Here is a 15,020-nt window from a genome sequence, read left to right on the forward strand (position 1 = left end):
TCGGTCATCGACGTTGTTCCTCATCGTAAATGCGTATACCGCCCTTGCCCCAAGCTTCTAAAATGGCTTTGCCCGCACCTGTTGGCTGCGTGAATGCGATCTCGCCCTTTGCCGGATTTAGAGGACATCCAAGGATGAATGTTTCTGCAGCGGCACTGAGTAGATGGGACGCAATGCCAAGACGGCGATGGGTAGAGGAGACAAATAGCCGAGGTATGCCCATCGGTGTCGAGAGCGGTGCGGGATGGACATACAGATTTGTGGAGGTATCGACGGGTATTAGACTCCGCTGCGGACGGGGAGAGCGCGAATTCGCTGGGGAGGATGGCGACGGTGAGGTCTGGGCTGTGCACGCGGAGACATCGGAATCGGTTGCGATGGCCATGGCGGTAGTGATGCGTTGTGCGATCACACACCCAACGATCTTCTCTCGCGAAGATGTGGATGCACCAGGTGATGAAGACAACAGGAAGAGATAGATCTTGCAGCGTTGCAGGACCGCTGGCGAAAGAGGGGGAGAGGAAAGAGCAAGACTGATGGTCTCGAGCAAAGTGGCGAGCTGCAAAAGAGCACGAGCTCAGTCGGCTACACGTATCTCTAAGGCGATGGTGGCGACTCACCTTTGCTCCGATCTTGCCTCCCACGTCTGGTCTGAAGCAGATGACACGGCCTTTCGCACTGTTCTTCAGTTTCACCCCTGTTGCTATTTCCTCTATCCCGGACTTCAACAACTCTCGCTCCTCCTCCTTGCCCCACTCCAGTCCCCTCTGCACTCTAGCACAGTGCTTCCGATGTAGACTCTCATCATCCGGAGCGCCTCTCGTGTACGAGAGCTCGCAGAGGGGGCATGTCCGGAGCACGGAGGTGTCGAGCGCGAAGTGCAGCTGCGTGAGCTTTTGCTGGGTTTGCTTTTTGGCCTTCGGCTTTCTCTTCTGAGATTTGGTGGATATGTTCGCGAGTAGCTTGCTAGTGCGGTGCGGTTTCTTTGCCGGAGGGGAATTCTGAACCGATGTGTCTTCAAGTAAGGAGCGCTTGCGCTTGTGAGAGGGAGAAGACAATGATTCTGATGGAGGTGACGAGGGCAAGGAGTCATTTGTGGGTTGTACACCGTACTTCCTCGTGTTTGTAGGCGCCATGAGGGTGACGCTGAAAGGAAGGAGAACAAGGTCGCGCGCCACATGATACATCCGAGACGCGTGCCACCGACGCGTTTGGTGTTATTTGGTTCTTACGCATTCAACGCGTAAATCACGTGAGTTACGCGTCGTCAGCCGTGAAGGCTAATCCGAAATTGTCATTTTGGTTACTGTGGTTGGAGTCTGCGTCCCTGACCATATACGGATGCGGATGACATATCTAGTACAAGCCCCTGCCGTCCTCCGCAAATCCATATACATCGGCATCCTTCCTTGCCATGCACCATTACAACCCCTTTCCGAACAGCGTTTGTGTCATCGTGGGGTGGCTCACCGAAATTGAGACTCGACGAGAAACTCGAGACCCTCAGGACTTTCACGAGTGCGCCGCGCACATCCTCTTCCTGGTTGGCACCAGAGGTTCTGATGACAATGTGAAATGTGTTGCCCGCTCGAGGAGCACCCCCTACTCCCAAACCCCTTCTGTAATGTCTTATGTTCTTGGTAGTGTGATACACTGGCGCAGTGAGAAACTCCCCGAAGCTCCGGGGAGTTTTGTGGTCATTGCGGCGATGCCCAGCGCTGTATCACTCCCTAGGGCACTCGGCACAGGAGCAGCCCGATAGTGACGACTAAGCGCGAAGCTCCCGCGAACGCGCGAGGAGGATGTGAGGTCATCCACTCACTTTACGTCTTGCTAGTGTCGTAGCAAAACACCACGAAGAATGGCGCGTGCACGTCCGCCTGCATGCCATCGCCATTATCCACTTGCTCGCAACATGTGTACCCCTCACGTCGTAGAGTCGGACGTGCCGTGGTCTGCGTCAGGTTTGATGAAGACTACACCTGCGGCACACGACACGGAGCGCTGCTTCACGGAATTTAGTTGTTTACATCATACTTAGCACCGATCAAGAAGATGTATTCTCCCAAACTTACACAGCAACATAGCTACAGCACCGCATAGCGTTATTCAGGCTACACATTCATGGCATCGTCGTGAGAGGTCGTAACGTATCCTCAAACCCATTGCGAATGAATAATTTATGCAAGTTATATCTCTTTTTCACTGCGTCCACACAGTGAATGTGGATTGAAGGCCATCGACGTTGTCGCTCGCTGGGATTACGGCCGCGCCAGCAACAGAAAGCTGGTTGGTAACCCCGATGGTCGCAAGGTTATATATAAAGATCGACGAGCCAGAGTCGACGTTGACGATCTGGCTTTGACAGTCCGAGTTCGGTAAACAGGTTTGCGCATAGTTCTGATAGAAGCTGTAGTGTCCGGCACCTGCATCCCGATTGAGCACGAGTGAGGTCAGATAATGCAGGACTTGCGTACCGAAGACGATAATATCCGTCGACGTCTGGACATTAAGGGCCCATGCGGCGACCTGCCCTGAAGGGAACGAAGGATCGTTGTAGGAACTTTCAAGGGAGAATGGCGTGGGTGGCGTGGGCGATGGCTGGTAGTATGGCTGTATCGGGGAGTGATGAGCGCAAGTGGGCGCTAGCGAACAAATACCACATACCGTCTCTGTCTGAATCAAGCCCATGTAGTGATCCTGAGCGCTGACCAGGCTGTACTGGTACAGGGTGTGATGCTCAGCTATGCGTGAGGTGTCAGCATTAATCTCCTCGTTAGCCTGGAACGCGACCCACATGCTAAGGAGAACAGTGTGGCTACATCAGTACCAGTCGAATTCTGAGCGTCGGTAAGCACTCACAAGTTCCGATCAACCACACCGGACCCGCCGACTCGGAGAGGATGCCGCGTCCGCTGAAAAGGGTAAGCTGCCCCTGCGCGTCGCTGTCCAGGTCGTGATCTGCCAGCCACACCCAAGTGCCCTGGGCGGAAATGGCATTCAGCACTGCGTTGCAAAAGGCCATCCATCGACAGCATTTACCTCGAGGTACGCGTTGGATCCGGAGGTCAGGTGCAGAGCGAGGAACGCCGCGAAACATGAGGTCGAATCAGAGCCGGAAGGGCATTCAGACGACTCGAGGTCAGTGCCGGCAGCTGCAGGAAGCCGCCTTCGTCAAATTATGCGCGTGGCATATGTGGCATAGTACTAACCTCCACCCAATCTATAAGCATTATGCCGTCAGCTCGTGAATCGGCGTACCCTCATACTGTACACTCACCGAATGTGCGAATCCCACATGCCAGCACCTCCTTGAGTGGGCGAGTTGACGTTCCACTCGACCACGATCGCACCAGGAGCTAAAACGACGACGCACGTCGCAATCAGCAACACCGCTCCTGTGGGGGACTGGCAGGCGGGGACGTACTAGGGCCCTGCACACTGAAGATAATGTCCGTGATCTCGAGGATGCCAGAGGATCCCGACGCGCCGACTTGGACCATGGGCGTCGGGTTGCTCTGGTCCGCGAAGGCCGAGCCCTGGCCCTGGATGACAGACCACGCCTCGCCAATCATCTGCGTGCCGGCAGGGACCGTGAGGGTGCTCGTGATGACGTAGGTGCCGGCGTCGAAGAATATGATGTTGCAGCCGGAGTACTAAACGGACGTCAGCAAGCTGATCGCGATCCGTACAGGCGCTGAGCGCTGATGGCGTACCTTGCTGAAGACGGCCTGGAGGGCAGCCGTGTCGTCGGTAGAGCCGTCGCCCTTGGCGCCCTCGCTCTTCACGCTGATGAACTGGCTGACGGCGTAGTCCTCGTATCTGCTCCCCGTTAGATCCGCGATGCGCGCAGGCACCTCGAACATCACTCACTGAGGGCGTGTCCTCCCGAAGATCTTGCCACCGCTCAGCAGGCTGCTTGCCTTGGTCGGCGCCGCAATATTGCCCTGCACGAACGAGTACGAGCTGCTCGTGCCGGAATAGACGTTGCCTTGCCCCCAGCTGGCGATCGTCGTAGTGCCGCCGGAGAGAACGACAGCGCCGCCAACGACGCCTACGGCGGTCGGGACGTTGTTAAGCTGGATGTTGTTGAGTACCAAGGAACCGGCCAGCGACGTGCTCGCATTCGACGTGCGCAGGAAGATCGGTGTGTCGCTTGCCACGGCATCAATGATAGCCTCCCCGCCCACTGTCTGAGAAAAGGAATAGGAGCTAGATCAGTACGGTGATTCGCTCCGCTGGCGCACAACTATGCGATACCGACCTGGTCGCTTTCGGACTTGCCGCCGGTCTTGAGATCGAAGCCTACTTGACAGTTGTTGACTGAAATTTGATTTAAATCCTGGTCGGAAAACTTCGGACGCGCGCAGATTAGCAGGTTCACTCACTATTCACGCCCTGGAAGGTCCATCCTGATAGGCCACAGTAACTTTAAATGACGTGCTGCACAAGCTTCAGAACACGCCGACGCACCCCAGTTCCAATCGCCGAAGATGGCTGCGGGATGTCCGTGAGTTCTAATCCAAGGCTAATCTGACGGACGTTTGCAGCTCACCAGTCTGGGCGTTATTGAAGGTGACGTTGCGGACTGTGAACCTGAATGGGGACGCAAGGTCAGGAACTGCTCTATTCAGCAGAGCCCGATAGAGCGGTACGCACTGTTGATTCCCGACCCACATGCCGTATTTGCCTTTTGTTGTGATCGAATAAACGGGACGCCCGATAGCAAACAGAAGCCAGGACCCTTACCTCCGTTGAACACGAGATCTGGACAGGATCGTGTCAGTCAGCGGAGCGCGTCCCCGATCGCACCGCGTCTAGGCACGCACCTCCGAAGAAGCCACCGCTACCGTTCTCCATGAAGATGCCTGTGCGGTAGCGCGTCCCCGTTAGACCGGGACACAGAAGACGCATGCGATCAGAAGAGAAGCGCACCCTGGTGGGCCGTGTCGGATGCAGTGCTCATCTCGACGACGATGTTGTACAGCGAGGTGCCCTGCGAGACCTGCCAGTGGAGGCCGGTCGCGGACGAGGTCGCGGGCATCTCCGTGAGGTCGATGACAAAGTTGCGCACGCTGCGGAAGAAGTTGTTCGTGTCGTTGTACCATTGCGCGCCGTAGCCGCCTGGGATGTACGGGTCCACGTCTGGGCGGGACATCACGATGAGGATGCGGATCTGGTGTATGTGCATGCGCACGCACCGATGACGGCTATACCAGCGAAATCAGACGAAGCAAGTATTGTCGGGGGAACTCGTGCATCTCCGATGAGTTGAGTATAATAGTAGGCACTGCGTGCGTAGCGAGCAATGGTTAAACATCTCGACCCGCTGTGGACGTCCACGAGCTTGGATAGACTTACATGAGAGGCGCAGATACTTTGTACGTTCTGATCGATTGCTGATGTGAACCTCGGGAAGATCAAGCGTTGAACATCAAGTGCTCACCCCTGAGGGAAGAATACAACTGCTGGTGTAACTGTAGAAGATGGGCACGTTCCTCCGCCACATCGGTTGCCGGAGGAAATAGCAGAACTAGCATTGTCACGATTAGAATATGTCGGGTACTCAATACATAGGAAGCCATACTTGATAGCATCCGTGTCGTCGGTGGTGCCGTCACCAGCGGCACCGAAGTCTTTGACGTTACGGAATACTTGGTAAGAACTTGGGTCGGGGTTGAATGCAGAGGTGCCCTGATGGTCGATGTTCTGCATCCAGAAGGGATCGCCGGCTGCCGCCGTGCCGCCGGATATTGGGGTGGAGCATGCCGACCCCAGGGCCTGGGCAAGAGGGGTAGAGGCCAAGAAGCCGTACCCGACAAGGAGGAGGGTGGCGAGCATGGCGGAGGGGCGAGTCCGGGAGTGAGCAGTGAGGGCTTGGCATGGTGTAGAGCTCGCTTTATAGCACACGCGGACGCAGACTCGGACCGCACGCGCAAGAGAGAGCGCGTTCGGCGGCAGAGAACAGGCGATCGTCGAGGGAGGATGGTAGGTTCTCACATAGACAAATTCGGCATGTTTCCTGGGTTGCAATCAGGCGAGAGGTCATTAGAAGATGTTCGAGAAGGCAGGACCGCGCGCGGGGTGGGGCCGTTGCGCCCTCGTGATAATTCTACGGAACTGATGGGAAGGGCTTGACCAGTATCGAGGCGGAGAGCACACCGCGAGGTGCAAGCAGGTGATGCCCTGGCAGCATGCAGTGCGTGACGACAGAATACAAATGGTGCGGGAGCATGGTCCCGACTGTCAGACGTGTGCAGCCGGCGCACCGCTGTGCCAGCGCCGCAAAGAACGCGCTGTGTGGGGGTTGCAGTGAAGATGAGCCGGGCGCGGGAGCATTGAGACAGGTCGCGGACACGCGCAGAGGTCGGAGGCGCCGGCTGGCATTGCGCGCGCCCTGCGATCGGCTCGATCGGGCATCATCGATCGAGCGAGGGTGTGCCCTTTCCAGCTGCTCTCCTCCGGTCCTCCATCTCGCCGTCGTCGCTGAATACACCCTCCATCTGCAGCGTCTCGCTCTGCTCCATGTGTGCCTGTGACCTCCCCCTCGCGTCGACGTCTTGGGTCAACAGATCATCTCGCTGCATGGCACCCCACGAGCTCACATGATGCACGACGACGCTTGCCTCGGTTCCTCTCTTGCTCTCCGACCCGGTCTGTCACGCTCAGATCTCAATGGAATGATGGTTGTGTCTTTAAGCGTCCCCCGTTTGTCTATCGGATGTCGGGCTACGGACATCCTCCGCAACCGGGACCCGCCGCTCACTGATCACAAGCGCAGTCTTGAGCTGCCATGGCGCGTCTTTCCCCGTAAGTGGTCGTCCGACACCAGAAAACTTCTGTTCAGGTGATTGTCAGGTTCTTGCACGGAGCGCTGATACATCACCGCAATATCGGGCAGACTTCACTGCCCTCACAAGAAGGGGGTTTGAATGTTCACGTCTTCTCAGGACATCCACCCAACAGACAGTATCTGTGTATCTTCTGGTGGAGCAACGCCTGAGAACCATCGTTTCTCGGGGTGTCAGATAGCTCGATGGTAATTCCGCAGCATGACGCCGCTTCTAAAGTCTCCTGGTGCTCATGACGTGCGGCATATCACATGCCGACGGCCCTCCTCACGAGCACGCCCATCTTCCTTTTTGCTTCCCTTGTATACACGCCGCTTCGTCCATGCCAGAGTGGCGTTTTGAGGGCAGTCATGAGCCTTTCATGAGCGGTTCGCGACTCCAGGATCCGTCCGTCGCCGCGTCTCTCTTTGCCGCATCCAGCACGCTGCGTCGTGCGCCGTTCGGCCGTCTTGCGCGACCTGCTGCGGTCCTCCGCTAGCTTTTGCCCACCACATGCAACGCCATATGCCGTTTTCGATCTGTTGCCCATATTGCGATATGGCAGGTGTGCCCCTGACTGTGGATAGTTTGATTGATCCCGTCTCGCAGGCCCGCTGACAGGAGGCGGGACCGAATGGGACGCGCACATCGGTCACGACGGAGATAAATGCGGCATCTGATGCGCACGATATCTGTCAGGCATAACAATATCTTCTCGTAGGCCGCGCCATTCACGAGTCTGGGCGGCGTCACGGACGAAGTAATGATATAGGGGATGGTTGCTGCAGAACAGACAGATCCTGCACTCGGCTCGTGCAACCTCGGTATGTCTCGCGCGGCCGCGCGAACGTGCCTTCGATGCGCAGTCTCGGGTGCTTTCCGATGCAGCTTGGTAGCTCGTGGTCTTTCGCACAGCCCGCGCAACGTGTTGCGGTTTTGGTGAGTTTGCATATATTATTGAGCTGCGATGGCGAAGACGAAGCGTAGCATGCATGCGCTCTCTCATGTTATCGCGCCCAATGAATGAATCCACAGCTGTTCAAACTCGCGGGCTTATCTTCTGTGGGACACGATAGTGGAGATAGTGTTGGTGCGCGCTGTCACAGGGAAGTTACTCATCGTAGTGAGCCTTGCCGAGCCGGCCTTGCACACGTGCAGTGAGCTATCAAGATGTGGCTCATTGGCAACGCAGGGCTAAACGTGTGGTCGCTCAATGTGCAAGTTTATAGAAAGCACAACGCGCACACCGTTATTGATGGTGTGCCTCTGCCGCATGCACACTGTGAGTCCCAGACCATCTCCGTCTTCCACTCATTTGTCTGGGATCTTCCGATGCCGGTCTGCGGAATCGTGCTCCCTTATGATCGACTCGACATCGACATTTCGCTCCGATGCTGTATCGACACCGCCCATGGCCATTGTGGTACCCAAATTTCAAAATTCTCGCTCGCTACAGTCAGATATCGGTAGCTATGAGGCAAACAATATCGCGATCATCAGCCCCTCCGTGTAAATGCAAGATCGATCCTTTGATTTCTCGCCTCTAGCCCACGCTATTCTGGGAGCGCCATCGTTTCACTCCCATTCCAGCCTCAACGCTCCCGGGTTCGTACATATGTATATGTGGCTCTCAGCAACCAACACTTCCGCTTCATTATTTGTATTGTATATCTCCATTCCATCTCGTCCGACTGGGCGCTGTCAGTCGCTCTCAAACATCCGAAAGGAATCGTTTCATTCGTAACCATGTGCTACTTGATCGTATTGGCTACAATTTCTACATCCAGATCTAGCCTGCGTGCAATCTAAGTACGTGGATGTTCGCGTCCCGGTGGGGACTAGACTCTCAGCACACCCTGCACGCGGCGCCGACCGAGATTACGCCCATTTTCCCAAGAGCGACATGAGCCCCGCGCCGAGGAGCATGCAGCCGAGCGTGAACACGAGGTTGCGCGTCGGCCCCTCGATCATGTCCTTGTTGAACACAAACTCGTGTGCCATCAGCTGTTGTGGCCATGCCGGTCAGCACACGGCCGCGGCGAACACAACAAGGGGCAAACATACCTCCACCAAGCCGGTGTAAATGAGGATGCCGCTGCTGAACGCATCCAGAATCCCACCGACAATGTCCGCGGTGGTGCTGTGTGGGTTGTATGAGGCTCGCACGCCGAGGCCTGCTGCGATGCCTGGAATGCGTGCAACACGACATGTTAGCAGGGCATTTGATTATGAATATATAGTGCCGATTGGACGAGAGACGCACCGACGGGCGTGGTGATACCGTACAGGCATGCACCGAGGATCGGGACATAGCTGTACCTGGGCGGAAGGTCCATGTATGCGAGCCGCGAGCCGACTCCGAGCCCCTCGAACATTTCTAGAGACAGGTGAATTCGTGTAGTCAGACGTGCGCATGAGGGCATTAAGATGATAAAGACGCACGGTGAAAGATGATGACGACGAAGAGGATCTTGAAGTTGGCCGTCACGGCGAGCGTGAGTCCGACGAACACACTATACGGCGATTGTCCCATTCAGAGAATGTCGGGGAGGAGGAATCGACGTCGTGAGGCACATACCTGTGCAGCAACACACCGAATTCGAGGACAGCAATTCCCAGAACCTGCGCGATGGGCGAGACGGGCACGCCCTTCTCGAGCTGGGGAAGCGACTCCAGCTCTTCGCCTTCGCCAGGCGTCGCCTTGATCGACTGCCCGTCCTTGACTTCGGCGATAGCGCCCACATGCGTGTCAGGATTGCTCACTTCTGAGCCGTCGCGGTGAGGTGCATGGGAGACACCGTACCCATGTCCATCTACAAACGGGAGTCAGCTCAATGAACAGTACCGGGTATTTCTGCGAAAGTTCGGGGTGCGCACCGGCAGTCATACCGATCTTCTTCAGCATGCGAGTCCCAAATCGGAAGGCAAAAACCTCGATGAGGAAAATCATGTATATACTAACGAGGCAGAGCGCCAGTGCATATGGCTAGTGTGACGCAGGGTCAACATGCGCCTGCAGCATCCAACAGGTCAAGACACTACTCACGTATTCCGCCCAAGACGAAGGGAGACACGATGAGCCCAGCGCACTTATGGCGGGATCGAGCAGATGGATGAAAGCCGTCGCAATCTATGGTGCGGTCATGGGTCTTTCCGCCGCGTTGAAGCTAGGGCTCGTCACGCAGCACTCACAATGACGCCGCTCCCAAAGTACTTCGCCACCTGGAACACGGCAAACGGGATGCGCACGTTCAGCCACTTCGTGCGGCGCGACACGACGGGGAACAGCGCGCCGAACATGGATGTGGCCATGACGATGAAGACCGACGCGATGCGCAGGCCAGTATAATCCTCCGCGCCGCCGCCATTGCCGCAGTTTGCGCGTCGAAGCACGGGTGAGGCCGCCATCGTAATGACTGAATTTGGATTTGGCTAAAAGGCTGCGAGATGCGCTTGGCGTGCGGGGGTGGCTGGGGAAGCGGAAGGACGATCCTGAGAGCCGGCGAAGGCGATTGGGGCGCGCAAGCTAATATACGTGCCAAGAGGGCGCTGCAGGGGCGCAGAAGACCGCGGGAGGGATCTGGTGCCTGCGTATGTTTAAAGGCTCACTGCGCGGGTACTCTCGCGGGAGACGCACACACCGCAGGGAGCACGAGCCTCGCTCGCGTAAGCTCGCGGAGGCTCTCGCCATTGGCCCTACACTCTCCACCAGCACCTGGAGAACACCCGCTCAACGAGTACCTTCCCAGTGTGAGCGGTACAATCTATCGATCGTGGGGCGACGTCGGGAAGGCTTATGCAGGGACCGATGATGCCTCCAGAATCGTGCCTTCACGACAGTTGGGTCGTAGCTGAGCAAAGAAGTCTCGAGACTCTCAAGAGTCTGCCGTCGACGCCAAGGACACTCACCCGCCGCTTCATGGTACGGGCACAGATAGCGGCGTGCTACAAGCCGGATGAGGATGAGGGCATTAGCTCCAGATGGCGTGGATATCGGGTGTGGTGAGGTATGCTCGGGTGATATTGCTGCATGCTCAGCAAGCTATGGCCAATGCGGTACCGAGACGGTGTGCCGGGAGAAACCATCCCCCTGTCCTCACTGAGGCCGCATAAGTATGCAGTCCACGCCCTAGACAGGCAATGATGAGATTCAGATCCAAAAATAGAACACCCAAAATAAGCCACCTCCTCTGCAAATACACCCGCCACTCGTCCAATGGCGTGTTGCAGCCACACGCGCGTCTACGCCATGACCCAACTGAACTGAATGGAACGGCGTATACATAGAGCGACGTGAGCAGCCGCCCGACGGGAATAGCGAGCCGCCGGCCAGAGGGTACCCACCGCGCTTCGCCCTGTCAGAGGCCTTGACGGCGTGCGCATGTGTGAACGCCAGTCCTCTGCGGCTTGTCCCCAGTCTCGAAGGCCCACACTGTCACCGCCGGATCTCGCAGCGGCATGCAGCCAATCTAACAATCAAACATCTGAGATCAATTGATGCCATTAGTCTCAGATACATACCCCAAACAGTACGAGGCGACGGAAAGAAAACAAAAGGCGCACCTCCTCGAGCAGCATTAACCTTCACATCGATGCGACACACGACATCGAACCGAGCGCGGACGGTACTGTATTTCTATGACATACACAGGGGTAGGATACGACGACGGATTCAGGGCCGTGGATAGTCCGAGGTGTGCACGACACCAAAGGTCTGCAAAAGTATCCGTGGGGGAGGACCTCGAAGCGAAATATAAGGAGGCTACGATGAGCGTACGAAGAAGAAAGAAAAAGAAAGAAGAATACAGGGACGGCAGAACACCAGTAGGTGTGTAGCTAGTAGAGTAGACCGGCGCAAGATGCGCACGCGATCCTGCGTCGTACGCATCGGTACGGTATGTGCTGTATGTGTATCTGCGTCACTCGTGGTACGGCATGCATATATCGTTACAGTCTAGGTCCGTCGAAAAAGTCCAAGGCATCATCATCATCATCATCATTTACACCCGCGCACGGCGCGCTATGACGGCGGGGGTGTTGGCATGGGCATGGGGACGGGCACAGGCGCCGCCTCGCGCCGCGCATTCCCGCCCGAGCACAGCGGCGCAGGCGGGTTTGTCGGCCCGATCCACGGGAACAGGTAGTTGCACGTCGCCACCGCGGTATATTGGCCCGCCGTGTCCGACGGGTTCTCCCACCCGTTCCCCACGCTCGCGCTCACGGTCTTGCCCCCACTCGCGGTGAACGTCGGCGCAGCCAGCGTCGCGACGCCCCCCGTCGGCGTGTACGTCGGCAGCAGTGACGCCGCGCTCGCCGAGAAGCCGGGATTGCTGATAGACGCAGGCGGCCAGGGGTACTGCTCCGATAGCGTGCTCGGGAGCGCGCCCGCGCCCGCACCACCCGTCTGCCACGCAGACAGCGGGCCGGCCCACGTCGCCGTAGGCTGGCACACGCCGTCGGCCTGGCGCGGGTCTGCGGGCATCCAGCCGTTTTGTAGGCCAAGTTGGTACGACCATTGCGGCGATTCGACGGTCCCTGTCACGGAGGAATTACCGATCTTCCATGTCCAGAAGAACCAGTTCTGCATAAAGAGCGTCAGGAACCAGGGCGCGAGACACTTCAGCGCCCAGGTTGGGGTATATAGAGCACGATCGCTGCACGCACCTGCAACGCGCTCATGCTCGCGAGCGCCCAGTCCTCGATGCTTTCCTTGAAAGTCGCGTTCCAGCTCTGCCAGTCCGTCCACGGGTCGCAGCTCCCGATGTGCGGGTAGCTCGTGTACGAGCCTGTGCCCTCATAGCGCGTGCCGTCGCCGACGCCGTTCACCCAGAGCCCGCAGTCGTTGATCGCGTTGCTGAACTCGCCGGCGACAGTAAGCCCGAACGCACTCATGCTCGCGTTCTGCGCCGCGGCCCATGTGTCGCATGGCACGGTCAGCCGCTCCGAGTACGGGGCGGCCGACTGCCCGTCGAAGCACACGTACGGGTGAATGTCCAACCCCATGCGGTCTGCACCCGTGAGGAAGCCCGCCCAGAGGTTGAGGTCAAAGAAACCATTGTGGTACACGACGTACGGCCCCTTGCCCTCGCCGATCCCGCTTGCGAGCCGCACGAGATCGTATGCCTGTACATAGCTGTACGAATGTCAGCTCACCGTTCACCGAAGCAGGAAAGAACCATATTCGAGAATGAAGTCCACTCACTATGTCTCAAGGTTCGGCTGGCCGATCGTTGACCCCACAGGCTCGTTCGTGATCGAAAACAGCGGCACGACAGGCGCATACTCGGGCTGGCTGATGAACTCTGCGATGATGCGAATGTAGCTCAAGCTGCGCTGCGCGTTCGCGAGACCCATGGGGCCATTGAGCACGTTGATCGAGCCGAGCTTGCCCGAGTGGTTCCACCCGTTCTGACTGCCCGGCAGGCAGTGGAAGTCGAGATTGATCCGCAGTCCGTACTTACGCGCCCACTCGATCGCCTTGAGGAAGTACCTGTCAAGGTGTCAGCGACGTGCACATCAGGTGACAGGGTCGACGTACGTCCAGGCCACTTTGGGCAGGAACGGCTCGCCTTCCCATGTCTCGATCGCCCAGTAAGGCAGCGGTATGCGCACAAAGTTCAGTCCCGCGCCTGCGATCTCGGCAAAGTCCTGCTCTGTCTGCGCGGAAGGTCAGCAAATATGGCAGGCAGACACCGCGAGCGAGGAGTGCTCACCACGAACGTCTCGTAGTGCTGCGTGAGCACGCCCGCCAGCCCCCCAGCCGACGTGTCGTTGCCAAGGTTCTCGCTCAGCGTCCACTCGTCTACGGCCGGGAAAGACGTGTTCGCGTATGGCTCGAACAGCGACGGTGAGCTGCGCACAGTCAGTTATCGCCCGACACGAGGTAGGTTCCGGCTTACATGAATGGCTCCGTCACGAGCCAGCCACCGAGGTTCACACTGCACACGCGTCAGCATACAGTCCGCACCCGCATGCGAAAGTCCTCACCCTCGAATAGACTCCGTGCCGTACTGGAACGTCTCGTTCAGGGCAGGAGTGTAGCTCTGGGCGCGTGCCCAGTTCTTCAACGGGTCGCTTGGGTCATAGTACCAGTACCCGCCGAATGTGTTCGTGTAGGTGAACGTGGTACCGTCCGCCATGGTGACCGTGCTTCCGTCGCCACCGGTGACAATCGCGTTGCTGGTGCTGCCGCTAGCGGAGGCCCCCGTCGGTGACGCGGACGATGAGCCAGAGCTGCCGCTGGCAAGGTCGGAGGACGCGTCGGCGTCGCGGTGCGACTTGACGGAGAAGTAGACGGCACAGGTGACTACGATTATGACGATGGCGAGCGCAATACCGCCGACGATGAGGATTGCGCGCCGGCGGGAACGCGTGCGAGGAGACGCGTACCCGGCGGCGCGCTTTTCGCTGAGGTACGGGCTGGCGTTGCTGCCGGGAGAGTTGTGCAGCTTGGGCACGGCGGAGCCGAGGGTCTGCTCGGAGGCGTTGAGGTCGCCGGACGCGGGGTAGTCGCGATAATAATTGAGGCCGTAGAAGCCGGGCTCATTGAGAGCAACACCGCCGCCTCCGCCGCCGTTGAAGTTGAGTGCACGGAGGGACGACTGGTACTCGTCGGCGGTGGCAGCATGGGAGGACGGACCAGAGTTGTTTGAGCCGGAGAAGGAGGGCCGGGAGGCGGCGGGGTCGTCTACGAGGGCGCGGCCCATGAAGGGATTGCGAGGGGTGCCGGGCGGGCTGGCGTCGAAGTGGGAGTCGAGAGGTTCCATTTCAGCTGGGGAAGAAGAGGTAGAGGGACGGGGCCGAGATGGGGCGAAGGACCGCGCAGGCAATGGATCGTAGGACATGGTGGGCAGGCGAAAAGAAGGGCTGGTTGCAGGATGGACATACGCAAGAGGTGGTGCGGGTGAATAAGTGCGGGTGGGGCTGCAGAGTGCCTGAGACGCACCTTGTTCAAAACGGAAGGCGCGCGATCAGGATCGCTGTGCGCGAAGGCAGGTGCCAAATGCGAGAGTGGTGGCAGACGTGTCGGGCAAAAACGAAAGTCGGAATAGAGAGATGTGTGTGAGAGCGAAGTCAAGTAGAGAGCAGAGGCGCTGAGAGACTCGAAAGGGAGCGGGCAGCCGGAGAGCGCGACGCCCGAAGCGGCTGTCATTTTGTAGGGTTGATGCTGTTTTTAGCTTCATCGAATCG

The 15,020-nt window shown here is 58.0% G+C and overlaps 4 protein-coding genes across 4 annotated transcripts; all 4 read right to left on the reverse strand.

The window, feature by feature from the left end:
• Nucleotides 1-19: 19 nt before the first annotated feature.
• Nucleotides 20-902, reverse strand: POSPLADRAFT_1083951 (hypothetical protein; the record flags this gene model as incomplete). The annotated part of the gene is made up of 3 exons (XM_024483022.1): nt 20-284; nt 333-559; nt 621-902. Coding segments are annotated over 3 exons (774 nt in total), but the record flags the coding sequence as incomplete, so codon positions are not given.
• A 1,300-nt stretch (nt 903-2,202) lies between these two features.
• Nucleotides 2,203-5,841, reverse strand: POSPLADRAFT_1073357 (glycoside hydrolase family 55 protein; the record flags this gene model as incomplete). The annotated part of the gene is made up of 23 exons (XM_024482599.1): nt 2,203-2,426; nt 2,478-2,613; nt 2,668-2,744; nt 2,798-2,818; nt 2,863-2,983; nt 3,043-3,155; nt 3,213-3,223; nt 3,281-3,359; nt 3,428-3,656; nt 3,717-3,822; nt 3,874-4,193; nt 4,265-4,323; nt 4,389-4,412; nt 4,474-4,497; nt 4,556-4,596; nt 4,660-4,690; nt 4,750-4,767; nt 4,830-4,868; nt 4,936-5,145; nt 5,202-5,290; nt 5,362-5,388; nt 5,447-5,533; nt 5,588-5,841. The coding sequence occupies 23 exons, from the start codon at nt 5,839-5,841 to the stop codon at nt 2,203-2,205; spliced, it is 2,340 nt and encodes a 779-aa protein (XP_024341910.1).
• Nucleotides 5,842-8,708: 2,867 nt separating this feature from the next.
• Nucleotides 8,709-10,238, reverse strand: POSPLADRAFT_1134396 (hypothetical protein; the record flags this gene model as incomplete). The annotated part of the gene is made up of 8 exons (XM_024484469.1): nt 8,709-8,834; nt 8,895-9,016; nt 9,094-9,207; nt 9,273-9,343; nt 9,409-9,553; nt 9,708-9,816; nt 9,877-9,960; nt 10,023-10,238. 8 exons carry the CDS (start codon nt 10,236-10,238, stop codon nt 8,709-8,711), a joined length of 987 nt encoding a protein of 328 aa, XP_024341911.1.
• A 1,206-nt stretch (nt 10,239-11,444) lies between these two features.
• POSPLADRAFT_1178758 (glycoside hydrolase family 5 protein) lies at nt 11,445-14,674 on the reverse strand (the record flags this gene model as incomplete). Its single annotated transcript, XM_024488614.1, has 7 exons — nt 11,445-12,411; nt 12,495-12,963; nt 13,033-13,320; nt 13,369-13,487; nt 13,544-13,682; nt 13,730-13,768; nt 13,818-14,674. The coding sequence occupies 7 exons, from the start codon at nt 14,672-14,674 to the stop codon at nt 11,851-11,853; spliced, it is 2,472 nt and encodes an 823-aa protein (XP_024341912.1). The 3' UTR covers nt 11,445-11,850.
• Between the last annotated feature and the right edge of the window lie 346 nt (nt 14,675-15,020).

This window comes from Postia placenta (assembly GCF_002117355.1).
Source record: "Postia placenta MAD-698-R-SB12 unplaced genomic scaffold POSPLAscaffold_3, whole genome shotgun sequence".
Taxonomy (NCBI): Eukaryota; Fungi; Basidiomycota; class Agaricomycetes; order Polyporales; family Adustoporiaceae; genus Rhodonia; species Rhodonia placenta.